This window comes from Podarcis vaucheri, assembly GCF_965113315.1.
Source record: "Podarcis vaucheri genome assembly, chromosome: 2".
Lineage (NCBI taxonomy): Eukaryota > Metazoa > Chordata > Lepidosauria > Squamata > Lacertidae > Podarcis > Podarcis vaucheri.
Window position 1 is genome coordinate 14,814,094 of NC_138760.1, and position 27,451 is coordinate 14,841,544.

At 46.5% G+C, this 27,451-nt stretch overlaps 1 protein-coding gene across 1 annotated transcript in view; it reads left to right on the plus strand.

Moving 5' to 3' along the window:
* The first annotated feature begins 8,514 nt into the window (after positions 1-8,514).
* ITGB7 (integrin subunit beta 7) overlaps positions 8,515-27,451 on the plus strand; it is a 49,288-nt gene continuing 30,351 nt past the window's right edge. Inside the window, 5 exon segments of the mRNA XM_082212427.1 lie at positions 8,515-8,647; positions 8,650-8,876; positions 8,879-8,923; positions 22,031-22,118; positions 23,465-23,538. Coding sequence (XP_082068553.1) covers positions 8,530-8,647; positions 8,650-8,876; positions 8,879-8,923; positions 22,031-22,118; positions 23,465-23,538 — 552 coding nt within the window. The 5' untranslated portion in view covers positions 8,515-8,529.

A 27,451-nucleotide genomic window follows, 5' to 3' on the forward strand; every position in this document is an offset into this window, starting at 1 on the left:
CACGGCTTTTCAGTTTTATTTGTCTCTCAAGACAGTGTGTGCGCTCGTGTCTCTCTGGTATTTTTTTTACCCCGCTCCAAATTTTAAAAACTGCATAGAATTTGCATCCTGGTGTGTTGTGGAACGGCAGCATTTTCTGAGACCCACCGCCAGAGGCTGAAACAACAGCCGTCCATTTCTGGATCAAGGCAAGCCTGGATTACATAACCTTTGTTTCATAATAGTTCTGCTTTCCTTAGCAACCCATTCTGACAGTAGCCTAGAAAATGTTCCAAATACTGTATTTTTCGCTCTATAGGATGCACTTTTCCCCCTCCAAAAATTAAGGGGAAATGTATGTGCATCCTATGGAGCGAATGCAGGCTCCTTGGCTTCAGCGATAGCAACACGAAGCCTCCAAAGCCCAGAGGGAGCGCTCCCTCCGCGCTCCTTAGCTTCGTGTTGCTTTCGCTGAAGCCTGGAGAGCGAGACGGGTCGAGTTCCCGCTGTGCTCCGCAGGCTTCGGGTTCCTTTCGCTGAAGCCTGGAGAGCGAGACGGGTCGAGTTCCCGCTGCGCTCCAGAGGCTATGCATTGCTTTCGCTGAAGCCTGGAGAGCAAGACTCTCCTGGCTTCAGCAGAGAGGGAGAGCTGCGCAGCGCCCCTTCAGCCAAGCGGGAGGAGAAATGGAAGGGGCTCCGTTTCTCCTGCCGCTTCGCTGAAGGGGCGCTGAGCAGAGAGGGGGAGAATTTTTTTTCCTTGTTCTCCCCCTCTAAAACAAGGTGCGTCCTATGGTTGGGTGCGTCCTATAGAGCGAAAAATACGGTAAGCAATAGCCTTAGGCTTACCTCTTGGTTGTTTCCGACACCTACGATTTGAAAATGTGTTAATTAATAATCATTAATATGTTTTTCATTTCTGTATAGGGTGTCCAGCTCGGTCAGTTATGGGAAACCTGAATCACTACAAACGTCGCTGGACTACAACTCCCATCATCCCTGACATTCGGCCATGCCGGCTGGGGGCTGATGGGAGATGGAGTCCAGAAACGTCTAGAGGTCACCATGTTCCCCATATATCAGCTAGGTCGATTGAGACAAAATTCATGGAAGATAGACCTACTGAGCAACAGCGATTCACGAAAACAACTGACGAAACCTCAATGGGGAGAAAGTGTGGAACAGCAGTTGTTTGAGGAGAACACAGCATGGACAAGAGTATTGATGGGGCTCTCAGTATTTTGCGGGAAGGGTTCAGTCCCATGGCAGAACTTTAGGCTTGCACAATTAAAGCGCTGTGGTGTCCTAGGCACACAAATCCACCATTTTTTAAAAAAAATAAAAAAACTTAGTATTTAGGAAATTAATGAGAAAATGCACTAGAAGTGTGGGATGAACCGAAAAGCATGAAAACTCCCCACAAGCAAAGCTCATTGCTGTATAACAACCCCACAAATTTACAGATTGGCACCTTGAAATGTTTAATCTCAAGTGATACTTGCACATTGTACTTGGCAAAGAGGGGTAGGGATGGTTTCAGCCAGTGCATATTACCTGTTCGGTTTTCCTGACACCACAAAAATGCCGCGATGGAAGCTGCTTTGAGGGGCAATGCATGAAACGGACGCATTTCTGAAGAAACGACAGGGCAGCTCTGTATCACAGGTAATGTCATGCATGCACAGATTCAAAAGCCATCTGGCAGGAGCACACTGGAGCCAGGGCAATGTGTGCACAACCCTAGTCTAACCTCTGTGTTAGCCTTCTGCAAGCAAATCGGGATGGATCCTCAATAAATAGACCTGGAGGACCCTTGAAACAATTCTGAGTCTTGCCTGCTCTGCTTCGCTGTGTGAAAAAGCATCTGCCAGCTGATTTGCAGGCTTCCATCCTCCTGAAATATGTAGCTATAAGTGCACTGTTTTTGCAGCAAGTTTCTGCACAAGAAGCCCCTGCCTGCAAGCTCCTTCCAATAAGCACAAAAAAGGGGAATGATTGAATTACAGTATGGCAACCTCCAGGCAAACATGGGTGTAGTTTTACTATTTGTCCACTTGGTGGTGGCAGTGTTGCTGTGATGGCTGGCAACACGCCACGTGAAACATCTCTCTAGATTGAGCTACATTTTACAAAGCAAAACGTGTTGTTGCAGGTGGAAGGAGCATCTGAAATATAAATGTAATAACTGAATACAGCATACCCTTCAACATTTCTCTGATAAAAATAGGGATGGCGCTGTGGGTTAAACCACAGAACCTAGGACTTACCGATCAGAAGGTCAGCGGTTCAAATCCCCACGATGGGTTGAGCTCCCGTTGCTCGGTCCCTGCTCCTGCCAACCTAGCAGTTCAAAAGCACGTCAAAGTGCAAGTAGATAAATAGGTACCGCTCCGGCGGGAAGGTAAACGGTGTTTCCGTGCGCCGCTCTGGTTCACCAGAAATGGCTTAGTCATGCTGGCCACATGACCCAGAAGCTGTACGCCGGCTCCCTCAACCAATAAAGCAAGATGAGTGCCGCAACCCCAGAGTCATCCGTGACTGGACCTAATGGTTAGAGGTCCCTTTACCTTTACCTATTCCATAATAATAATAGTATTATTTGTACCCCACCCATGTGACTGGCTTGCCTGAGCCACTCTGGACAGCTTCCAACATACAGTGGACAGGAGTTACATACTGCTCTGGATACAAACCCTCTGGATGGCATGGGTAGATGGATACCGCTCTGCATGGCAAACCCAGAAGTGTATACTTCTGGGTTTCACTGCACACGCATCTGCAGAAACACACTGCGCACCACGAATGTGCGCAGAAGCGCTCTATTGTGCCATGTGCGTGCTCAGAAGTGGCACCTCCAGTTATGGACGTTTCAGGTTAAGTACGGACCCCAGAACATATTTAATTTGTATCTGGAGGGTCCACTGTATATAAAAACAATAAAACATTAAACATTTTTAAAAAGCCGCTTCCCTATACAGTGGTACCTCGGGTTACAGACGCTTCAGGTTACAGACTCCGCTAACCCAGAAATAGTACCTTGGGTTAAGAACTTTGCTTCAGGATGAGAACAGAAATCGTGTGGCGGCAACAGGAGGCCCTATTAGCTAAAGTGCACCTCAGGTTAAGAATGGACCTCCAGAACTAATTAAGTTCTTAACCTGAGGTACAGTGCTGCCTTCAGATGTCTTCTAAAGGTTGTATAGTTACTTATCACCTTGGCTCGGGGGTTGCATAATTCCACACCCTCCAACATTTCTCTGATGAAAATAGGGATTCATAAGCGAAAGTGGGATATTAGGAGATCAAATCAGAAACCAGGATGGCTTCTTTAAATCCAGGACTGACCCTGGAAAATAGGGACACTTGGAAGGTCTGAATACAGTTGTGATGAACGGCAAGCGGGGTGTGGTTAGTCACCAACCAAAATCAGTAATGGAAAGGGGAAGTTTACGTTTGGTTGATGCAGCAGATCTCTCTGATATGCAAACAAACCCTCATGCAAGGATGGAACGAAAGGAAGTGTGTCAGGAGCCCTTTCATTATTTTCACAGGAGTGCCTCAACCTGTGATTCACTCTTTGATTATGCCAATAAATTAGATGCAGAAATGAATTACAAAATTGCTATATTAGAATCAACCTCATCTTACTGAGAGTCAATGCTACCAGAGGGACTTGCCCTCCGCCAGGGCTGTAGCAACAAACTAATTTTCCCTGCAAAGTGAGGCTTCAAAAGGAAATTCATTTGGAATTTTGTCATTTCCTCATAACCTATAGAAAAATCAATATATGTTTTTGTGCCTATGGAGCAGAAACACAGGAGCTGAATATGAACATCTATGATTAAATCCTGAAGCTTTTCCCAGACTTATAACCAGTTAATTCTTTAACATCCCATGTAAAAGAGGATTTTAAAAAAAATAAATGTTTGTACTGAAAGATTTTCATGGATAACAAATAGCACCTCTGTTTTCAGTTCAGAGAGTTATATTGGATGTGAGACATTGCTCTCAGGCGTTGTGAGTTTGTGGGGAGAGGTGGGGAGATAATGGAGATCTTTCCTTCTTTTCCATAGTACATTTGTGGAGTTTTGTGTTTAAGGGACGAGTTGATGCAGACTATAAGAACATGAAGTGCAATGGAAAACCAATCACAAACTCCTTGAACTAAATGACCCTCATGTGTACTAGTATCAGAAGAATTCAGGATATTATTAGCACACAATGAATAAAAGTTATCGGCAGGTTTAAAAAAGAAAGGAAAAAAGGGCGCGCTGTAACTAGGAAGTGAAAAAACAGCTGCAGCTTATTTCCTCTAACATTCAGTTTTAAACCTCTGTTACATGCCACTAAAACACACACACACTCAAACCAAACAGGTCAAGAAATCCCAAATTATTTCAGAATTCATTGTTTTCACTGCAGAGTGGTGCTGAGGGCACGTCCGTGAGAAGCCTGCCCATGTTGCAGTAATTGCAGAAAAAGCCTTCTATCATACATTTTGGAGGGAAATTAGAAAAAATTAAGAGCCACAGCCACTTCTCAAGCCACACCCTCGCTTGGGTTCACTTCATACTCTCATTGGCTGCATACCTTTAAATAACCAGGGGAACATCGCCTCAAAGAACCCTGGGAGTTTGTGAAGGATGCTGGGAAATGCAGCTCTGGCTGGGGCAAACTACAGTTCCCAGGAGCCATGAGGGGTGTGTGCAACCCCCCCCCCAACCCTTGAGTGCCTTTGCATGGCTGGCCTGCGTCCTTGCACCAGGGTCACGCTCCCTGCTTTCCTGCAAGGAGGAGATGCAGGTGGAGGGGCGGAGGAACCTCTGGCTTTTTGCATGGAGGGAACAGAGACTCCTTTACTGTCATGTACTGAGTTGAATAGGATCCAAAATGCAGCAGTCAGATTAGTCCTAGAACAATAGGATTCAGAATGCAGCAGTCTGATTGGTCTTTGAACAATAGGGTCCAGAATGCAGCAGTCTGATTGGTCCTAGAACAATAGGATTCAGAATGCAGCAGTCTGATTGCTCCTAGAACAATAGGGTCCAGAATGCAGCAGTCTTATTGGTCCTAGAACAATAGGGTCCAGAATGCAGCAGTCTTATTGGTCCTAGAACAATAGTATTCAGAATGCAGCAGTCTGATTGGTCCACAGGAGCCACCCAATCCAGCTCCAGGTGGAAGTGAATCCGCATCCTGATTGGCCTACAGGTGAATCCTGGAATTAGCCAATCACGTGGGGCCCATTGTGTAAATAATGTATATAAAGCTGACATTCTGGGGGAACTTCCATTCCTCCTCACCACTATGAGCTGAAGGAAGAGCATGAAATCCACTCTTGAGTCTATTTCATTTACAAACGTAAGAGAGCCACGCCTTGCCTGTTTCTGGCCTGCTGTGTGCAGCCCCTGGCAAGCTGCCTGGGAGGGAGTGTAGCCCCCACGCTGAGGAAAGCCCCCCCCCCTGGGTTGCAAAAAAAATGTCCTCCCCATCGGCTGCCTTCCATTTGGGGACTTCCCAGCCCAAACCTCATACATTTAGCTTCTTACTTAAGCTGGGTGCTGAAAGAGTGTGTGTAGGGGGTATGGGGGGGAAATACAATCCCCTTATTTTTATATATTTGTAAGCAACCGTCCTGCCGTTTCCATAATCATTGCAGCTTAATTTAAAAGAGCCAGTGATTTCAAAACTTTCAGTTTGGATTGGGAGAAGTTCAAGGAATATTTGAAAAAAATATGTTAATATTTCAATATTAGAATAGCTTTGGAAGTGGATACAGGCTGTAGGGTTAGAAGTAGAAGATAGTGTATTTTAAAATAGTATTATTTGTAAGTGATAAAATGTGCGGTTTTTTATGGTTTAAGTGTGATAGGAAAAAAAAGATGGTTAGAAATTATGATATATGTAAACTGCTAAAGATGAAGTAAAATGAAAATCAGAGAGATGCGACTTGGGGAAACCCACTTAACAATGTTTAGAAAAGCAAAGCTATGACAAGAATTTGTTTGTATTGTTTGTTGTTTCTGTGTTCTTTATTTGTGTTATAAAATGAATAAACTTTTTTTTGGGGGGGGGACTTTCAGTTTGAGCCTGTAGGGGCTTTTGAGTGAGTCAGGAGAGTTTTGGGGAGGACAACTATTCTGGGGAAGCATATTATTATTATTATTAAAAAAAAAAAAAACCCAACAGCTCAGAAATATTCCTACTCCAAAGCCAGTAACTGAACTTGCAAATTTAGAACCACACACAATCCCAGTTAGAGGGAGCTCAGCCCATCCTGGCTACAGCTGTGCCCTCAGCTGCAGATTTAACAAGCATTTATTTAAGTATTTACCGCATATATTTTGTACAGCTAAGCTGTTTCTTTGTTTTGAGAGTCACTGTGGTTGAGAAACCTCTCTCACAAAGATAGGCGATATGCCAAATGGTGGCAGGTAGCTGATTGCTTCACCTGCCAATTCTAGGTATTCTTTACTAACTGAAATCCAAAACACCTCGGTAATATTTGCTGAAATTGCACTTCTAAGGTTGTGTCACAGAACAGCTCAAGAACTTGCTTCTGCGGCTTGTTGTCTCAATTCCAGTGACTCTGTGTCCACAGTGAACGATGGTTGTGTTCAGTGTATATACCCTCAGACAATGCTGCTTTTTAGCTTGTGTTTCTTGTGAGCTACAAAGGAAGAATGCTGTGGCGTGCTGAGTTCTCTGTATGTTTGCATGTCGTGAGGTAGATTTTTCGTGTGTGGGTGAGGGAATTTTTTTGTGGTTTCTATGCTGAAGAACAGAAGTGAACCTCTGCATTCTAGTCCTCCATTCTGCGAGAAGTCTAGACAGGCCTAGAAACAGACTAGAAAGTGAATTGAGTGTCCTTACTCCACAGAGAGGTCCATTACTATAGGCACAGCTATTGGAAGGTGAAGCATATGGTTGGCCAGAAATATATTTCCTGTTGAAAAAGGTTCTTCCCTTTCTCCCACCACTTTGCAGCAAGCATGTAAAATCATAAAACCAGCATAAAGCACCGCCCTGTCTATTAGTGTTTGAAATTAGCCAGGTGCATTTTGCACCAGGCTTTTCGAACACTTGCGACCAAGTAAAGATGTCTGGGCCCCAGGATGGTGCCTGACATTGCCACCATCTGGCGGTGCATCCCTGGGGATAACTGGATCTAGGCTGTTTTCACACACTAATACCCGGTCCTGTAGAATTTCATCAGTTACATTTTAGCAGCACAATTGGAATGAATTTCAGGAACCAAAATGCTTTTTCTGTGCAGCCTGAGCAGGAGCAGTCACCATTAAGAAAAAATAGGTCAGGCGTGGCCAATATCAGCGGCGTAGCGTGGGTTGTCAGCACCCGGGGCAAGGCAAGTAATTTGCGCCCCCTAGCCTGCCGCCGCTGCCAGCTTCTTCTTGCTGCTGCCTGGTCTGGTCTGGTGTGGTTCTCTCCCGCGCTCAGCGCTGCGCTGGGCGGCCGCTGCACTGTCCCTCCCCCAGACAGTCCCTCGCTCTCTCTCCGCGCTGCACGCCTGGCACCCCCCCCTCCACAGTGGGCGGCGACCCAGCGGCTCGGATTGGATTCGCACAGCCAGCACTGCAGTGAGAGAGAGTGAGCCAGGTAGGGGCAGAGAGCTGCGAGTGCAAGTGCGCCCCCCCAGATGTTGCGCCCAGTGTGGCCGCCCCCCCCTGCACCCCCCACGCTACGCCACTGGCCAATATATCCTTGGATCAAGTGGCTTTCCCCCCCCCTATAAATTCTCAAAGTTCTTAACCTAGCTCAAGGCTGTCATCTGAACAAGCCAGATGTTTAGCTGAGAATCAGTCCATCCATCTTGCCCCAAAATGGCAACTAAAGGTAAAGGGACCCCTGACCATTAGGTCCAGTCGTGACCGACTCTGGGGTTGCGGCGCTCATCTCGCTTTATTGGCTAAGGGAGCCGGCGTACAGCTTCCGGGTCATGTGGCCAGCATGACTAAGCCGCTTCTGGCGAACCAGAGCAGCACACGGAAACACCGTTTACCTTCCCACCAGAGCGGTACCTATTTATCTACTTGCACTTTGACATTCTTTTGAACTGCTAGGTTGGCAGGAGCAGGGACCGAGCAACGGGAGCTCACCCCATCGTGGGGATTCGAACCGCCGACCTTTTCATCGGCAAGTCCTAGGCTCTGTGGTTTAACCCACTGCGCCACCCACATCCCTATGGCAACTAGACATTCCTTTTTGGCAACTACAGTGGTACCTCGGGTTAAGAACTTAAATCGTTCTGGAGGTCCATTCTTAACCTGAAACTTCTTAACCTGAGCTACCACTTTAGCTAATGGGGCCTCCTGTTGCTGCTGCGCTGCCGGAGCACGATTTCTGTTCTCATCCTGAAGCAAAGTTCTTAACCCAAGGTACTATTTCTGGGTTAGCGGAGTCTGTAACCTGAAGCACCTGTAACCTGAAGCATCTGTAATCCAAGGTACCACTGTACGACTTTGGTTTCAGGGACCATTTGGCGCCTAGCTTATATATATTTAAGAAATATATATATTTCTAACACTGCTGTCTATGCTCCTTAAGACACACACCTCAATCTGGGCCTCTTTTCCCCCTTATCAGCCGTTTTTGTCTTTGCTGGCTTCTCTTTCTTTGCCTCAGCTCTTGGTCTCCTCCCGCCTTCCAAGCCGCCTTCCTCTCAACAGCCTTCAGAAGAAAAGAAAAGACGCACGCAAATCAAGTTGTCACTTGCGAGCAGTAGAGCTGAATGCGACGGGAGGAAGTGCCTCTGGCCAGCCCTGTTGCTGTTCCTTCAAGCTTGGGAAAACAGCCCCAAGAAGGCAGGGAACCCAAGAAGGCTTTGCTGTTCTTCCAAACCACCGTGCATCTGCTACTCCAGTTTCGGTGACCGAGTGATCAGACCAGAGTGCCTGCTTTTGGAACTAGCATGCATCAACATCGAACCGTGAGTTTGTCTTGGTTGCCTGCAAGGTTTTTTGCTTGCTTGTTTTGAGAAGGGACAAAAGCATTGAGTCTTGGAACCGTGGATATAGCGACAAATGAGTAGGGCTGCCAGGTGACCAGAAAAAAACCCCCAGCAACCTGCAAACTATGCTGGTCTGTTCTTGTGTGCAGAAATCCAACTTGGCAATGATCATCGGCTAAGGTTTTCGTATTGAGCTGCAGGAACCTTGAGCAAGCTGGCAATCTTACAGACAGAGGTCCTAATAATGAGGGTGCAGGGAGGGGAGACTTGCTATCTGTAAGGAGCAGTTAAAGACCTATCTGCTTATACAGGCACCTAGCTCGTAAATATCTCCCCCCACTTTCCTTCTTTGTTTTGGTGCCACACCCTTTCCCTCTGGTCTTCAGGATGGTATAACCTTGTGAAGTTTTCTGGCATTAGGTAAAACATGGCCGTAGCCCTCCAGATGTTGTTGTTTAGTTGTTTAGTTTTGTCTGACTCTTCGTGACCCCATGGCCCAGAGCACACCAGGCACTCCTGTCTTCCATTGCCTCCCGCAGTTTGGTCAAACTCATGCTGGTAGCCTCGAGAACACTGTCCAACCATCTCGTCCTCTGTCGTCCCCTTCTCCTTGTGCCCTCTATCTTTCCCAGCATCAGGGTCTTTCCCAGGGAGTCTTCTCTTCTCATGAGGTGGCCAAAGTATTGGAGCCTCAGCTTCAGGATCTGTCCTTCCAGTGAGCACTCAGGGCTGATTTCCTTCAGAATGGAGAGGTTTGATCTTCTTGCAGTCCATGGGACTCTCAAGAGTCTCCTCCAGTACCATAATTCAAAAGCATAAATTCTTCGGCGATCAGCCTTCTTTATGGTCCAGCTCTCACTCCCATCTCCCATCATCCCTGACTCCACAACATGGGAGTCCACAACATCTGGAGGGCCACAGATTAGCCAACCCTGATAAAAATGGGTTGTTGTTTTTTAATTAAGAATTAGGCACATTCAGCAGTAGATCTCTAAGACGTGCTGATGGCAAACAATGGAGGCGGTTTTCTTTATGCCCTGCTTGCATACATCCCTGCACGAAGCATCTGGTTAGCCCCTGTGAATGCTGGAGGAACAAAGCAGCAGAGCTCTTCTTTTTTTAGAGTTTTTTTTTTAAAAAGGTAACCTACCCTACCTTAACTGATTCAGAATTAAGTTCACGCAAGACATATTTGGTGGGTTTTTGCCCTTTTTTATATGAGCTGATGAATTGCTTAACTTCCAGTGTTCTGATGCAGTGATCCTTTTTTAAAATTATACATTATGGTTATTGTAATCAGAATATTTATTTGCAGTGTATTTTCTGCACAAACTCATTTGTGGAAAATGTGGTATGCAGATAAACTAACATTGTCTATGTTTATCTGTGACAAAACCTCCCTGTGAGACCACTTTCCGTTTAACATGCAAATAGCACTTTTGATGTGTGGAACACCTTACAGTTCTTTATTTTTTTAATCAATTACTTTGTCTTCCCAACTGCTGCTCAAGTTACGTCCCTTTAAATCTCCATTTTTAGTCCAAGATTGAGCAAATTGCTTTTGGCGACACAACATGATCCAAGTATCTGGGATTCAAAACTCTCTTGTGTTGCTCCATGTTTGGTATACAGTGGTACCTCGGGTTACAGACGCTTCAGGTTACAGACTCCACTAACCCAGAAATAGTACCTCGGGTTAAGAACTTTGCTTTAGGATGAGAACAGAAATTGTGCCGCGGCGGCGCAGCAACAGTGGGAGGCCCCATTAGCTAAAGTGGTGCTTCAGGTTAAGAACAGTTTCAGGTTAAGAACGGACCTCCGGAACGAATTATGTTCTTAACCCAAGGTACCACTGTAATTGCTTCCATTGTCTGATATATTTTTGGTAAATTCTGCACAATGCTCAATTAACTTACAGCTTAAGCACTTTCGTTTTTCTGTTTCTTGGGGAATGTAAGCTCTACCCTGTTTCTAAAGTTCTTTTGTACATATTTCCCTGTAGTTTTACGAAGGTGTGTTGTGAAGATCATTTTTCATGATGAAATCAGGTGTTTATAGCTCCACATTTTGCAATTTGAATGTCATGGCTTTCATCTAAACAAAGGCAGCTCCATTAATCTGTAAGATGGTGATGGGGAATCCAAAATTCACATCAGACACAGCCACCTTTCTTATAGAGTAGCCAACATAGTGCTCTCTAGGTGTTAAACTCCCATCTCCCATCTCCCATCAGCCCAGCCACTGGTTGTGAATTATAAATTATAGGAGTTCTGCAAGATCTGGAGGACCATGGATTAGACACCCCTACCTTATTAGGACCAGTCAAACTGTCAGAAAAGTGTGAGCAAGCATTCAAAATTCTTTAATATCAAGCTGGATGTTAAGAAACAGGCTTATGTTGAAACCATGAGGTCTGCATGCTTCATAGTGATGATGATGATGATGATGATAATAATAATAATAATAATTTATTTGAACCCTGCCCATCTGGATGGGTTTCCCCAGCCACTCTGGGCGGCTTCCATAGAAACCAAAAAACACTAAAATATCATACATTAAAAAGATGACTTCTGAATGTCAGGTAGTTGTTTATTGTTTTGACATCAGATGGGAGGGCGTTCCACAGGGCGGACGCCACTACCATAGCCTTAAGATGGTGCCTAGGAAGGAGTGTGAGGCTTGGGCTATGTGCCCATTACCAGCTTAAAACACAGCTAGGTCATTATTTTTCTCAATTTGAATCAAAGCTTAGTTGGGGTGGGGTGGGGAAAATAACAGGATAAATACAAGGTAGATAACGATTGTGGCTGACCTTGTGTGTAGACTCCAAAACCAGCAGTGGGAACACAACTTTCAGTTCTTCTAGAAGCTGTGAAAGATTTTGAGTTACACCTAGGGATGCTGGAACAAAAATCCAACGGCTGATTCTTCACTTCCACAAATACAAGCAACGGCAGTTACTCCAATCTGCCACCAGCTCTAGGAAGCTTAACATCTGTGATTCTTCAGCTTGATTGCACAAGGGGACCACTGTTCTGGACCATACCTTTAAAACACATTTGAATCATTTTTTTTCTTTCCCAAAGAATAAGAACTGAAGTTTGTTAAGGCTGCTAGGAATTTTAGATCTGTGATGGGTAAGCTACAGTTTCCAGAATTATTTGAAGGAAAGACTTCATTTCAAATGTCCTTTAAAGGTAATGGCATGTACAAAGAAGAGGAGTTTGGATTTGATATCCCGCTTTATCACTACCCTAAGGAGTATCAAAGCGGCTAACAACCTCCTTTCCCTTCCTCCCCCACAACAAACACTCTGTGAGGTGAGTGGGGCTGAGAGACTTCAGAGAAGTGTGACTGGCCCAAGGTCACCCAGCAACTGCATGTGGAGGAGCGGAGACGCGAACCCCGTTCACCAGATTACTAGTCTACCGCTCTTAACCACTACACCATGCTGGCTCCCATAGCCCTGATTTGCTCGTTCTTTCCAGACTCACCGCATTTTCCCCATTGGGACCACCATCCAACACAGCTCTGTACATGCATGGCTGGCTGTGGGGAAAGGACTCTATATGCTGCACGCACCTGGAGGGGCGTGTGTGTAGCCTTACCAACTATTGCGGCGGAAACTTCAAAACTGCCGTTCTATTTTTAAGTTTTGAATTTTAAACTGAAGAATAGACTGCTTCGTTGTGGTGTGGTGGAAACTTCAGAGAAATCCCCGGCTCTTCAGAAATATCCTCGTGTTATTTACTTTCGAGGCCCAACGGGCGGTTATGGGGATCCAGCTGCAAAAAGAGGAGAGGGCGACTGCACTTTTTAATAGTTGTGTAGCGGTAGGTGAGTTTCAGCAGGTGTGGGCTACACCTGCTGAATTGCCCGCTTCTGCACAGCAATTAAAGGGTCAGGGTCTCTCCTCTTTTTGGCCCTGGCCACCCTCTTAAGAGACCCGTAGACCAGAATTAAATAGCCACATCGTAAAAGAGCCGTACAGCTAGTCACGACCTCTTTCTAAAAGTTCATCCTGGAGTCATTCTGAAAGCCAGCGTTTTGCACGCAGTCCACTGACAAGCCCAACAGCTGCTGAACGTTCCTCACGTGGAAACTGTTAGTCTGTTTACGTGAGACGGAGCAGCTTTGCAGTGCTGTTAATGGCCACAGAATGCAAGAGGGAGACATCTGACTCTTGCGGAAAAGAACAGGCAAATACAGTTCTCTTTAGTTTCAGCTCTAGGTTATACCTAGAGTGCCCATGTGCGAAACAGGGTGGGATTCCTACACCCAACTCAGCCACGAAGCTTGCTGGATAATCGTGGGCCGATTGTGCTCTCTCATCCTCACCTACCTCACAAGGTCGCTGTGAAGATTGGGGAGGGGGAAGAACGTTGTATAACCCCCCTTGAGACCGTTGCAGGAAAGATGGGATATACAGTGGTACCTGGGGTTACATATGCTTCTGGTTACAGACTCCGCTAATCCAGAAATAGTACTTCGGGTTAAGAACTTTGCTTCAGGATGAGAACAGAAATTGTGCTCTGGCGGCGTGGCGGCAGCAGGAGGCCCTATTAGCTAAAGTGGTGCTTCAGGTTAAGAACAGTTTCAGGTTAAGAACGGACCTCCGGAACAAATTAAGTACTTAACCCGAAGTACCACTGTAAATGGAATAAATAAGTAAACTATTAAACATCTAGCCACCCTAGTTATCTCCGGTCAGATTTATGCATAAATCTGAACATCTATCTATCTATCTATCTATCTATCTATCTATCTATCATCTATTTATCTATCTCTATCTCTCTATCTCTATCGCTATCTCTATCTCTATCTCTATCTCTATCTCTATCTCTATCTCTATCTCTATCTCTATCTCTATCTATCATCTTTGCTGTAGGATGTCTTCATGTGCCTTACCTCTGAACACTCTGGAAATGAAATTTCCAACAGTTCAAAACAATATCTTATGGCTCCTATGTAATGCTCCTGGGACTAAATTGCGTCATAGAATCATAAGAGTTGGAAGGGACCAATGCAGAAATGTGCAGCCGCCCCATACAGGGATTAAACCTTGGTGTTATCAGTACCACGCTCTAACCAACAACAGAGCTATCTGATAATACGTATTTTTATATCCCTCAGCTTCAGGATCTGTCCTTCCAGTGAGCACTCAGGGCTGATTTCCTTCAGAATGGAGAGGTTTGATCTTCTTGCAGTCCATGGGACTCTCAAGAGTCCTCCAGCACCATAATCCAAAAGCATCAATTCTTCTGTTGAACTTAATCTGTTCCAGGAGTCCGTTTGACTCCCGAAATTGTTTGAAAACCAAGGTGTGGCTTCCGATTGGCTGCAGGAGCTTTCTGCACTCACAGAAGTTGCGTCGGATGTTCAGCTTCCGAAAAAAATTCACAAACCGGAACACTTATTTTGCGGCGTTCGGGAGCCGATTTGTTCGGGAGCGAAGCCATTTGAGTCCCTAGGTACCACTGTGTATATCTCCAGCAATGCTATATTTCTTTAACTAAAAATATTATGGGTTTGATAAAGAAAGCCTCTAATGTGAAAGTTGGCTCCTTTAAAGAGCTGGGCTGGAAGGAACAAGGAGTGTCGCCAGAGAACATGACTGAAATGGCAGGATCATGACTGAAGGTATTTTGAGTTGAAACTAAATACAACATTTGATCTTAGTCTAGGACAGCTCCCTGCTTTTTTCACTTATTCAGGGAACAACAGTGTTATGTACTGAGTTGAATAGGATCCAAACTGCAGCAGTCTGATTGGTCCTAGAACAATAGCATCCAAAATGCAGCAGTCTGATTGGTCCTAGAACAATAGGATTCAGAATGCAGCAGTCTGATTGGTCCTAGAACAATGCAGCAGTATGATTGGTTGGCAGGAACCACCCAATCCTGCTCCAGATAGAAGTGAATCCACAACCTGATTGGCTTACAGTAGAATTCCGGAATTAGCCAATCATGTGCAGCCCATTGTGTAAATAATGTATATAAAGCAGATACTGTGAGGGGACTTTCATTCATTCCTCCTCACCACTATGAGCTGAATAAAGAGCATGAAATCACTTTGCGACTCTGAGTATATTTCAAACAGGCAGTACCAGAAGTGGGATAGTGATCTATAGGATGATTTTGAAGCCAGAAAGCTTGAGAAAGAAGCCCTAGATGTGTTAGATCTCTTAAGCTGTGCTCCAGAAAATTGGAGAAGATTTAAGCAGCACTTTGGCCTGCTCATAGAAGCCAGTGGAGCTGCCGAGACGACAACTGATAAAAGGAAGGCAGCTCCGCTGGTGAATTTTGCAGGGCCCCAAGATGCTGATTTGCTTAACACCTTTTCACTAGCTGCAGGGGGAAAAAAGTCTAAACATGATAGTGTGGTTAACAAGTCTGAGGAACGTTTGCACACAAAGCAGAAAAGCAAGATGTTTGAAAGAGAGGTTTCTTCATACAATAAAAAAGTGAGACAGAATCCTTAGAGCTGTCTGTGAAGGCTGAGCCAGACTGTAAACATATTGTAAATCTCCCTGTGATCCTCGGATGATGGGAGATAATGAAACAATAATAATAATCAGTGCTTTTTTTCTTAAAAAAAATGTTTAGGGTACTCTCATTTTGACTCAAGAAAACCACCATTTTATAGTTTAAATTGGGAAAAATTAATACAGTAAATGGACAAAAGTACCAAGATTCACAAAGTGCTTAGGGATATCCATACCCCTGCACCCCCCCCCCCCAGAAAAAGCACTGAAAATAATAATGAAACTTCTGACTAATAAGGGGTCAGATTGGCCTAAGAAACAGGATTGCAAACTGACTGGGAAATTGCTAGAAATTTTCTTACTTTAGCAAAAAGCAATTGAAATCTTCTGAGTTGCAAGAAATCACATGCAAAAGAGAGTACAGTTTATTTGTTTGAAGGAAAGAGTTTTGTTGAGTTTGTGGATTGTGACTTCTAGCATTTGGAACAGCAAGCCAAAGTTTGCAGGAAATGTGGCCGTGTGCATGCACCCACAGCCCTGCACTGTGTCAGCAACAAATGGCCAGCCATCTAGGAGGGACAGGTGACATCGAGGAACTTGAACCCTGGGCACAGTAACAAGCTGATTTCCGGCAACCTCAGCAATGTGATGGGGACCTGGAGCTGCAGCCAGTAAATCACATACGGGGTGAGGGGTACAAGTTATCAGAAGATCTACAAGGCACCACAGAGACGGGAAGAACAATTCTGAATAGACTTGGATGTCATTTGGTGTGTGTGTGTGTGTGTCATTTTGTTGTTGTTTTTCTTATAGATGCGGTACATGCTGTTCTGTCTTGTTTTTGTTCTCCTGTAAGCTACAGTTTTATATGGTGGGCGTAGGGGTTATTTAATGATATTTGAGTATCGGAAAGTGGGAGATGTGAGAGGGAACTAGCAGAAGCTGGAAGGTTGATCATGATGAAAGCCTTCTGTGTTAAAATTGAAGAAAAGATGGGTTGTTAGCTCACACTATTTCCCAGCTTTCTTCACTCGTGCAAGGAACAGCACAGTTATCTGGCCAAACACGTTTTGCAGGTTTTGGAAGCGCTGAAAACCTGCAAAGCCTCTTTGACATTGGGCAAATTAGATGCATGAGATAAGCAACCCTGGACTCTATTGTACTCTGGGCTTCCTTGCATGGGAGCTTCTTTTGTTTCATTCTTTTGTTTGTTGGGCCTGATGCTACACAGCAACAGCAGATGTGAACTGATTGCGGTGCATCTTGTAACCATGCGTCGATCTCAGGCAAAAGAAGTCCTTATAAGGAGAGCAACACAGTGGAAATTTATGCAACTTTTTGTTTGATTTGGTTTATATGGAGACATGAGGTGGTGTTGGGCTTTTCTCAAAACTGAGCCAACCGAACGGTTCCACCACCACCACCCTAGATGAATGAAACGCCCACACCCTTGCTTTGAGCCTCATGATATGCTGAGCTACATAACAATGTGGAAATCTCAGGCCTGGGGGGAGAAATGGGGCCATGCGGTCCTCTCCATCTGGCCTATTGGACTCCCCCTTCCCCCTAGACACACCCCATCACCAGCCCTGCATTTCACCCTTGTTGGGTGTTTTTGCTTGGCTAGAATGCGTCCTTGAAATCTGATGGTGTTTCTTCCTTGCACACAGAAAGGGCTACTTGTAGAAACCGGCTTACTGTACAGAGGTGAAAATTTGCATTCTTTGCTCCACCCACTTTTACCTGTGGCCCCGCCCACCATTGGAATGTGTTATCACTTCAAACACCTTTTTTATCTCATTATACATCATTTCACGTCCACATAACAATGTGAAGTGGATTCAATGCATCCCATGGGTACATGGGGTGCATTGTCAAGCAGCCAACAGAGGTTAGAAAAGCTCTCAGCCATGTGCTCCTTTGGATGCCAAAGCATCCATCTCCCCAGCTCAAGAACATCTAAGGACATAGTCTGAACTGTAATAAACAAAAATCTGCCCTTATTCCCTTATACAAGAGCCCTTATACAGTGGTGCCCCGCAAGACGAATGCCTCGCAAGACTGAAAACTCGCTAGACGAAAGAGTTTTCCGTTTTGGAGGTGCTTCGCAAAACGAATTTCCTATGGGCTTGCTTCGCAAGACGAAAATGTCTTGCGAGTTCCTGCGGTTTTTCCCCCTCCCCCCTTTTCTAAGCCACTAAGCCGCTTATCCGCTGATCCGATAAGCCGATAAGCTGCTAATAGCGCTAATCCGTCAATGGGCTTGCTTCGCAAGATGAAAAAACCGCTAGACGAAGCGAATCACAGAACGGATTCTTTTCGTCTTGTGAAGCACCACTGTAGAGTCCTTTGTAGGTTCTCCATTGGTTGGAGAAAATAACAGAGGCCAACCAGAGGATATTGAGAAGCAAAGCAGCTAGTAAGCCTGATCTTTATTAACGCTGTTGCAACAGGGTGCTCCCCTCACACGCAGGAAAGGAGGAGGACCCAGAACCAAGGTGTGCCTGCCCTTATATAGACATTTTAAATTCCCTGTCCTGGAGCTCAAGACCACTCCTCCATACATTATACATACATCACAGAAAAGGCGGTCTACAACAGAAATTTGAATGTTGTTTTTCCTGTCTGCCAGGTTATCTGATAATGTCTTATCTGATTGCCTTTCCTGAGATGGTGATTACCCAATTCCTGAGACAATGGGAAGGTTCCCTCACCCCCTCCCTCCTTGCAGAGAAAACATTTGGTCAGTTTGGGAGTCAAAATGGTTTCAGGACGGTCTTCCTGGGCTGCTCCAGACATGTGGTCCACATATCCATGTGTGCGCCTGGCCAGCACATTTATGAATATATATATATAGATATATATAACCTTAACTTTTTTATTTCAGAACCTTGCTTGACTCCAACTCCTACCATCTCCATCTATCACAGCCAATGATGACCAGGGATGATGGGAGATGGAGTCCTAACAATATCTGGAGGGGGTAGCACAGGTTCCTCAGTTCTGGTCCAAAGGCACTTTGCCGAAACTAAGCATGTCTGGGGCTGGTCAGTTCTTTGAATCAAGGCGATTCACTTGGGAAAACCCGTGCCTTGAGTTCCAGAGGGTGGAGACACACAGGGGTGTGCATGAGATAGATTAGTACGCTGCCTCTGTGCACCCTCTCTGAAAGTGCAGGCAGTTGATTATTTCCCCCAATATATTTTTGTAGCTGAGGCAGAAACAAGCTAGCTGCATACTGTTGGGCTTGCCCTTTCTTCACAGGAAGGGAGGGGTTGTCTTGAGATAATCTTGCAGGGTTCGATGTTCCTTGGTTACCTCTAGAGGGGAAGCACAGCCTCTGAAATTGTGGAGTTGGCCTGAGAACTGCTTCCACTGCCTCAGAGTGCATAGCTCCCTTGCCACTGAACTTTGCCACAGACAGTTGTGACCGGCAGCCAAGTCAGCTTCAAGGTAGGTTTGAGATCTTTTCCTCAAGTATCTGTGGAAATCAAACACTTTATGCTCCAGGAACGCTTCAGCTAGAATAGTTCAGGTGGCCGTTTCTTTATCTTTCGCCACCTCCGAGTCAAATTGTGAAAGAATAAGATTTCACGAACTTTCTTTATCTCTGAGCAGGCAGCACAGAATGACTAATCCGTGTAATGGATGGAGGTCATCGCTTGTTCTGAAGGCATGGTTTTACTCATAAACAGTGTCTTCTGTAGAAATGTGTGTTTTTACTCACAAGTTGTAAACAGTGTGTTGCTCAGAAAGGCAATTAAGTTTTGAAGTGCCATTGTTTTTCATAGCTTTGCAGAATTTTCCAGAATTTAGATCAGATTTAGATTGCAAACATGTGTCTTATGTATTTTGCTCGAATGGTTTGCACACATAACCTGTCTTGGGATAGTGCTTTTACGAGCAAGGGATCCCCAAATCTTGCTTCATAATGAGAAATTTTAAAGACACAACATACCCAGAGGCAAACCTAGGATCCCTTGTGCTCTCGGCAAGTAGCTGTATTGGTGCCCCCCCAACCCCCCCCCATTTTACTGCAATAGCCACATTAGCGGCGTAGCGTGGGTTGTCAGCACCCGGGGCAAAGCAAGTAATTTGCGCCCCCTAACCCCTAGCCTGCCGCCGCTGCCAGCTTCTTCTTGCTGCTGCCTGGTCTGGTCTGGTGTGGTTCTCTCCCGCGCTCAGCGCTGCGCTGGGCGGCCGCTGCACTGTCCCTCCCCCAGATAGTCCCTCGCTCTCTGCACCGCACGCCTGGCACCCACCCCCTCCACAGTGGGCAGCGACCCAGCGGCTCGGATCGGATTCGCACAGCCAGCACTGCAGTGAGAGAGAGTGAGTGAACCAGGTAGGGGCAGAGAGCTGCGAGTGTGAGCGCCCCCCCCAGATGTTGCGCCCGGTGCGGCCGGCCCCCCCTGCACCCCCACGCTACGCCACTGCACATTAGAAATTACAAAATTTTACGCAACCCAAGTATTTGAAATGTCTGCATTGAGGGTGATGCAAGATGGAAGGGTGGGAAAAAATTGCACGTCTTTGTGCAGCGTTGCAAGAAGCATAGAAAGATTCTCCCACATTTGATCTCACCACAACAGCAACATTGTATATAAACACATTTGCGTCATGCACGCCAGTCTCGAACCTTCTTGCCATTTCTCCTACTGCTCAGCTTTCCTACTCAGCTTTTTCTTTTCTTTTTAAAATAGTTTTTATTAAGGATTTTTTTGTGTGTGTTACAAAACAGATGCAGCGAAAGGTACATCTATTGTCTCCACTTCCAATTCATAGAGTCTTTTTCACAGTTCGTTTACATTTAGCGAGAGACACTTTTTTTGTCACAGAGGTCTTGCAGTTGCGGAAAAAGAAAGGAAGGGAGATTGGGAGGTTATTGTTCTTTCATTCTCTTGCCTAAAGTCTTAGCGTAGGGGTTTTATTTGGGGGGGGGGTCCCCCGAACCTGCTTGGCTGTGTTCAGTTGATTGCAGTGTGGCTTGTTTGTAAAGGGGGGGGGGCTAGGTTGTGGATGCTGTTGGTGGGGGGGGCGGGGATCGGTTGTGGCTATGTATGTGATAAAGCAGGCATAGGCAAACTCGGCCCTCCAGATGTTTTTGATGTTTTTAGCCATCATCCCTAGCTAACAGGACAGGGTGGTCAGGGATGATGGGAGTTGTAGTCCTAAAACATCTGGGGGGCCATGTTTGCCTATGCCTGGTGATAAAGAAAGTGCTTTTTTTCTTAAAAAAATATGTTTAGGGCGTACTCTCATTTTGACTCCAGAAAAATTACCATTTTATAGTTCAGATCAGGAAAAATAACTACAGTAAATGGACAAAAGCACAAAGATTCACAAAATGTTTAGGGGGTATGTGTACCCCTACGCCTCCCCCGAAAAAAGCACTGGATAAAGGGGGACCGTACTGAGGGGAAGGCTTCCAATTTTGCTTGTCCCCGTGCTGACTTGTTTGTTGGTCAACTTTTCTAATAGGGCGCTTTCCCATACAGCTCTTGTCTATAATACTCTCACAGATAACCGGAGACAGATTTCTGGGGTGATTTTTGAACGCACACCCCTTATGTGTGAGAGAGCCATTGGACTCAGCTGTAGAACCAACATTCATAGAAATCTTGGAAGCTTCCTTATATCTTGTGGCCACTTTATTTGTCTGTCCAGCCACCCAACACTTCCAAACGTTGATTGTTTTTAGATGTTTCTTACTGATGTGTTTAAGGGACACGGGTGGCACTGTGGGTAAAAGCCTCAGTGCCTAGGACTTGCCGATCGAAGGGTCGGCGGTTCGAATCCCCGCGACGGGATGTGCTCCCGTCATTCAGTCCCAGCGCCTGCCAACCTAGCAGTTCAACCTAGCAGATGTGTTTGCTGCCTTCGGCTCCTTTGGGACGAAGTGTGGGATACATATATATATAAATATCCAGTATTGTCTAATCCATGGTACGCGGGTGGCGCTGTCGGTTAAACCACAGAGCCTAGGACTTGCCGATCAGAAGGTCGGCGGTTCGAATCCCCGCGACCGGGTGAGCTCCCGTTGCTCGGTCCCTGCTCCTGCCAACCTAGCAGTTCAAAAGCATGTCAAAGTGCAAGTAGATAAATAGGTAGCGCTCCATTGGGAAGGTAAACGGTGTTTCCATGCGCTGCTCTGGTTCGCCAGAAGCGGCTTAGTCATGCTGGCCACATGACCTGGAAGCTGTACGCCGGCTCCCTTGGCCAGTAAAGCGAGATGAGCACCACAACCCCAGAGTCGGCCACTACTGGACCTAATGGTCTGGGGCCCCTTTATCTTTTTATTGTCTACTCTGATTGGTGGCATCTCTCCAGGGACCCCAGGCAGAGGTCTTCCATATCACTTGGTAGTGCCCGGATCCTTTGGATTCCCAGAGATCTACAGATTGAACGTGGGACCTTGTACAACATGCACAGCATATGCTCAACCACCACGGGATTTAGGCTCCACTCATGCCCACAATACGGCCCCCGCCCTTCGCCCAACAGTAATCCAGCTATCCTTTTCTGTACAGGAGGAAGAGAACAGCATCTCCTTCTCCAGTTCCCCTAACAACCCCACTCTGCTTTTTAATCTTGCTTACCAGGCTATGCTTCCCACTGGATGGACTGTGAGACTGTGGCTTCTATTTATTCTCCTTACACTGGTACATGCAGAGAAGATGCTGGATACAGGTAAAGTGGAGAGATGGGTTTTGGACAGGGGGAGAGTGTCAGAGTTTCAACCTTTTAGCTGGCAGTGCAGCAGACCCTCCGAGTGTCCCTGTTTTCCAGGAAAGGTGCTGGATTTTCAGACGCCGTCCTGGATTCTGATTTGATCCAAGAATGTCCCACTTTTCCTTAAGACGTCCCTATTTTCATTGGAGAAATGTTGGAAGGTATCCTCTGTGTCTTTGGTCCAGAGACTGCAGCTGGTTGCAGCCCCAGTGGTGAGGGGGGCTTCTTCTCAGGCAGATATCATACTAGTGTGAGGGATCCGTGCTAGCTGCCTATTAGCCACCGAGCCAGTTTTCAGGCACTGCTACTTGCACACTAAGTAACTCTGGACCAGGTTACCTGAAAAACCATATTCCTCTTCACTGCCTGCAATCAGCTAATGGAATCTGGTTGGTTTTGCCATGGCCTGATGATAATCTACTTGTGGTAACATGGAGACAGGGCCTTTTCAGTGGTGACACCAGTGTTGTTGAATGCCTTCCCTGCTGAAATACAAGAGGCTCCAGCAAAATTTTTAAGCAAGGGTTCCCCTAATTTGAACTTGTGGCTTGTTTTTACTGCTTTGATTGTTATGCTTTTTAACTGTTTTATTGTACATTTTAATTTGAGATGTCTTAGGGCTTAACTACACTTACCATTTGGCCCGCTCATTCCAGGCACTGGTCCATGCTTAAAAGCTCTGTGTCTGAGCAGTTTTTTTACTGCTCAAATGAAGCAAACATAAATTCGGGGTTTCAGCTAATTGCTGTTTGCTCTGATTGAGCTTTAAAGAACGGGTTTCTGCAGGGAAAGCTCCAAAGAAAAAAGAAAAAGGGGGAAAGGGGGGTGCGATAGAAAGAGCAGAGGAAAGGTAAGTATGACTAACCCCCTAATGTTGTTGAGCATTTTAATTGTGGATTAATAATAATTTTTTTTTTTTTTAAATTTATATTCCGCCCTCCCCAGCCGAAGCCGGGCTCAGAGTGGCTAATTAACTGTATAGTTAGAAGTCATTTCGGCATAAAAGTGGTATATAAATTAAATAATAATAGTAATCAGAATTAATCTCCATTGTATTCAATGGAGCTTACTAGCGCTTAAGTGAGGGAGGGGATTTCAGCCTTATTGTCCTGTGCTTGGGGATTGTCTGACTGCGAGTTCATGAGATTTAGCAGCTTCCCAACAATGGGTTTGGAAGAGGAGATAGAACCAGACTGGCCAATCAGAGTGCCTGGGGACTGTCAGGTGTCTCAGCAGAGGACAGTGGGAGAGAGAGAGATTGCAGGCTGAAATCTGGCATTAGCCCACCTGTGTTTCCTTTGCAGGTTCATGCCAGCCTCATCCCTCCTGCCACGAGTGCATCCGTTCCCATCCCAGCTGTGCCTGGTGCAAACAACTGGTGAATATCACAGAAGCCTGTGTCATTTTCCTTTTTCCTCAGTCTAGCATATCCCTTGGGGGACCAAGGAATCATTTTCCCCAGGGTTGGCACCTCAGAGCTTAATTTGCTGTTAATGTGTTTTATTTAAAGCATTGGGTGGGTGGACTGACTACTCAGGACTTGAAACGCCCAAACATGTGGCTTTTATTCCTTTAATACTGACACAAAGGTACTCTGTGCATGTCCAGCGGCACCCTTTTTTCTCCAGCCAGCTGGTGGGGGGAAATAGGTATTTCTGACCACCCCACCACCTGATATGTGGCAGCAAACTTGACTTGCTTGCTTGAGCCATCTGAAGCCTGCTGCCACTTTCCTGTCTTGCAACCTCCTCTTCCTTGCTTGATTCGCAAGCCTTGGTGGGTTGACAGGCAAAGATTTTGGACTCCTGATTGCACAGGATAATTCTCCTGGTCCAAGCAGTCGTGCCCATTGGCAAAAGAGGCGAAACATTTCCTTGAAGGTGGCAGCATCTGGAGGTGGCAAGCTACCAGCCTGGCCTCTGACTCACCCCTTGTCCTTTCACTGTGGTTTCTCTCGCACAGACTTTCTCTTAAACTGTGCAAGAGAAGGTCGTGTACTGAGTCAGCAAGAATCTAAACCAGCAGCACTCTGGAAATTTGAGGCTCTTGAAGCCCCTTCTTTAAAGAAGCAGATGTGAAGGAATATATCCCATATAATGATATAAAGAGTGCCTCTGAGCACGTACAGAGCTCTCTCTCTCTCTCTCTGTGTGTGTGTACAGAGACAGAGGAGGAGAGAATTAGGGAGCACAGCTTCCTTCTGGGACAGATGGTAGAATTTTGTGTGTGTGTGTATGTGTGTGTGTGTGTGTGTGTGTGTGTGTGAGAGAGAGAGAGAGAGAGAGAGAGAGAGAGAGAGAGAGAGAAGTTTGTTTAGTACATTGGCTCCCATAGCATCACTAAGTCTTACGATGATACTCTCTGTAACTGACTGTCCTACCTCACGTTCACAAGGCAGCTGATGAGGACCCAACATATCACTTCCTAACAGGATCAGTGTACGCATTTTAGCAAAGCACCGCAAGACAACCGTTTCCTGTCCGCCCACAGGGCAGCAGGCCATAAAACTGTAATAATATCCCTCCGCTGACATCACCCGTAGCACGGCTCTCTCTTAACATGGCAGGCTTGGCGAGTCTCATCTGGGGAGGGGGAAACACCTCACCTTGTCTCAGGAAATCTTTCCCAGAACCCTCTTTGCTGAAATGATAAAGGCCCCGTGCCCTTCCACCCTCCTACCCTGTAGAGCTGGGGCCCCACACTCAGTACCACCCCCTCAAAAAACCCCAAACCCCAAAACCACACTTCCTTGAAAATAACTATTACTCTCACTACCCACTGTGCATCCTCCCAGTGCCGGAAAGCCAGCCAGGTGCCCTGCTAGCCATGAGGGAAAGAGTCGCTCACCACATCCTGCCCAGATGTTTGCGTTCAGGCTGAAGCTTAATTTTTATGAATTGTACATGTGCGCACATGCCTTGCCACTTTCGTTACTGTAAATTGCCTTGTGAGTTTTTAACAGCGGCGGCGCATTGAGGGTGGTGAGAGAGAGAGATCCTTTGATCAGACGTAGATTTAAAACCATTATAATTGGTTTAATGATAAACCCTCTCCTGGATCTCTCAGGCTTTTCTGATCTTAACGGTTTTGTTTCTAAAAGGAACCAGTTTCCTAAAAGAAAGGTAGGCATAGGACTAACTTTGCTGCACATGCAGCACATTTGGGCATGTGTTGTTGTTGTTTAGTCGTGTCCGACTCTTTGTGACCCCATGGACCAGAGCACGCCAGGCACTCCTGTCTTCCACTGCCTCCCGCAGTTTGGTCAAACTCATGCTGGTAGCTTCGAGAACACTGTCCCACCATCTCATCCTCTGTCATCCCCTTCTCCTTGTGCCCTCCATCTTTCCCAGCATCAGGGTCTTTTCCAGGGAGTCTTCTCTTCTCATGAGGTGGCCAAAGTATTGGAGCCTCAGCTTCAGGATCTGTCCTTCCAGTGAGCACTCAGGGCTTATTTCCTTAAGAATGGAGAGGTTTGATCTTCTTGCAGTCCATGGGACTCTCAAGAGTCTCCTCCAGCACCATAATTCAAAGGCATCAATTCTTGGCGATCAGCCTTCTTTATGGTCCAGCTCTCACTTCCATACATCACTACTGGGAATTTGGCCATGTATGTATCAGTAAAAAAGGAGAGAATGCCTCACCCTGCCCACCCCATACAAGATGCAGATTTGCATAGCATTTGCATATACTAAGTTCATGCAAATTATGGAATAATTACTGTAATTTTAAAAGGAATATGCCACATCTTACTGGGTGAGTGTTGCCACAAGGTGGCTACTGTTTCTGCCCAGGCTGCTGTTTAGGGTGCTGCTAACTATTGATGGCCTAACTTCAAGGCCTCCTCCCTGTCCTCCTTTCTTCTTACGGTTCTTTATCTTTATCTTGGGCCACAACTTTGTAAGCTTCTATTGTGTTACCTCTTTCTCCAATAAGGTAAAGGGGACCATTAGGTCCAGTCGTGGCCGACTCTGGGGTTGCGGCGCTTATCTCACTTTATTGGCCGAGGGAGCCAGCATACAGCTTCCGGGTCATGTGTCCAGCATGACTAAGCCGCTTCTGGCGAACCAGAGCAGCGCACGGAAACTCTGTTTACCTTCCCGCCGGAGCGGTACCTATTGATCTACTTGCACTTTGACGTGCTTTCGAACTGCTAGGTTGGCAGGAGCAGGGACCGAGCAACGGGGCTCACCCCGTCACAGGGATTCATAGAATCATAGAATCATAGAATCATAGAGTTGGAAGAGACCACAAGGGCCATCGAGTCCAACCCCCTGCCAAGCAGGAAACACCATCAGAGCACTCTTGACATATGGTTGTCAAGCCTCTGCTTAGAGACCTCCAAAGAAGGAGACTCCACCACACTCCTTGGCAGCACATTCCACTGTCGAACAGCTCTTACTGTCAGGAAGTTCTTCCTAATGTTTAGGTGGAATCTTCTTTCTTGTAGTTTGGATCCATTGCTCCGTGTCCGCTTCTCTGGAGCAGCAGAAAACAACCTTTCTCCCTCCTCTATGTGACATCCTTTTATATATTTGAACATGGCTATCATATCGGGACGCGGGTGGCGCTGTGGGCTAAAGCCTCAACGCCTAGGGCTTGCCGATCGAAAGGTCGGCGGTTCGAATCCCCGCGGCGGGGTGCGCTCCCGCTGCTCGGTCCCAGCGCCTGCCCACCTAGCAGTTCGAAAGCACCCCCGGGGGCAAGTAGATAAATAGGTACCGCTTACCAGCGGGAAGGTAAACGGCGTTCCGTGTGCGGCTCTGGCTCGCCAGAGCAGCGTTGTCACGCTGGCCACGTGACCCGGAAGTGTCCCCGGACAGCGCTGGCCCCCGGCCAATAGATGTGAGATGGGCGCACAAACCCCAGAGTCTGTCAAGACTGGCCCGTTCGGGCAGGGGTACCTTTACCTTTACCTTTATCATATCGGGACGCGGGTGGCGCTGTGGGTAAAAGCCTCAGCGCCTAGGGCTTGCCGATCGAAAGGTCGGCGGTTCGAATCCCCGCGGCGGGGTGCGCTCCCGCTGCTCGGTCCCAGCGCCTGCCAACCTAGCAGTTCGAAAGCACCCCCGGGTGCAAGTAGATAAATAGGTACCGCTTACCAGCGGGAAGGTAAACGGCGTTCCGTGTGCTGCGCTGGCTCGCCAGATGCAGCTTTGTCACGCTGGCCACGTGACCCGGAAGTGTCTGCGGACAGCGCTGGCCCCCGGCCTATAGATGTGAGATGGGCGCACAAACCCCAGAGTCTGTCAAGACTGGCCCGTTCGGGCAGGGGTACCTTTACCTTTACCTTT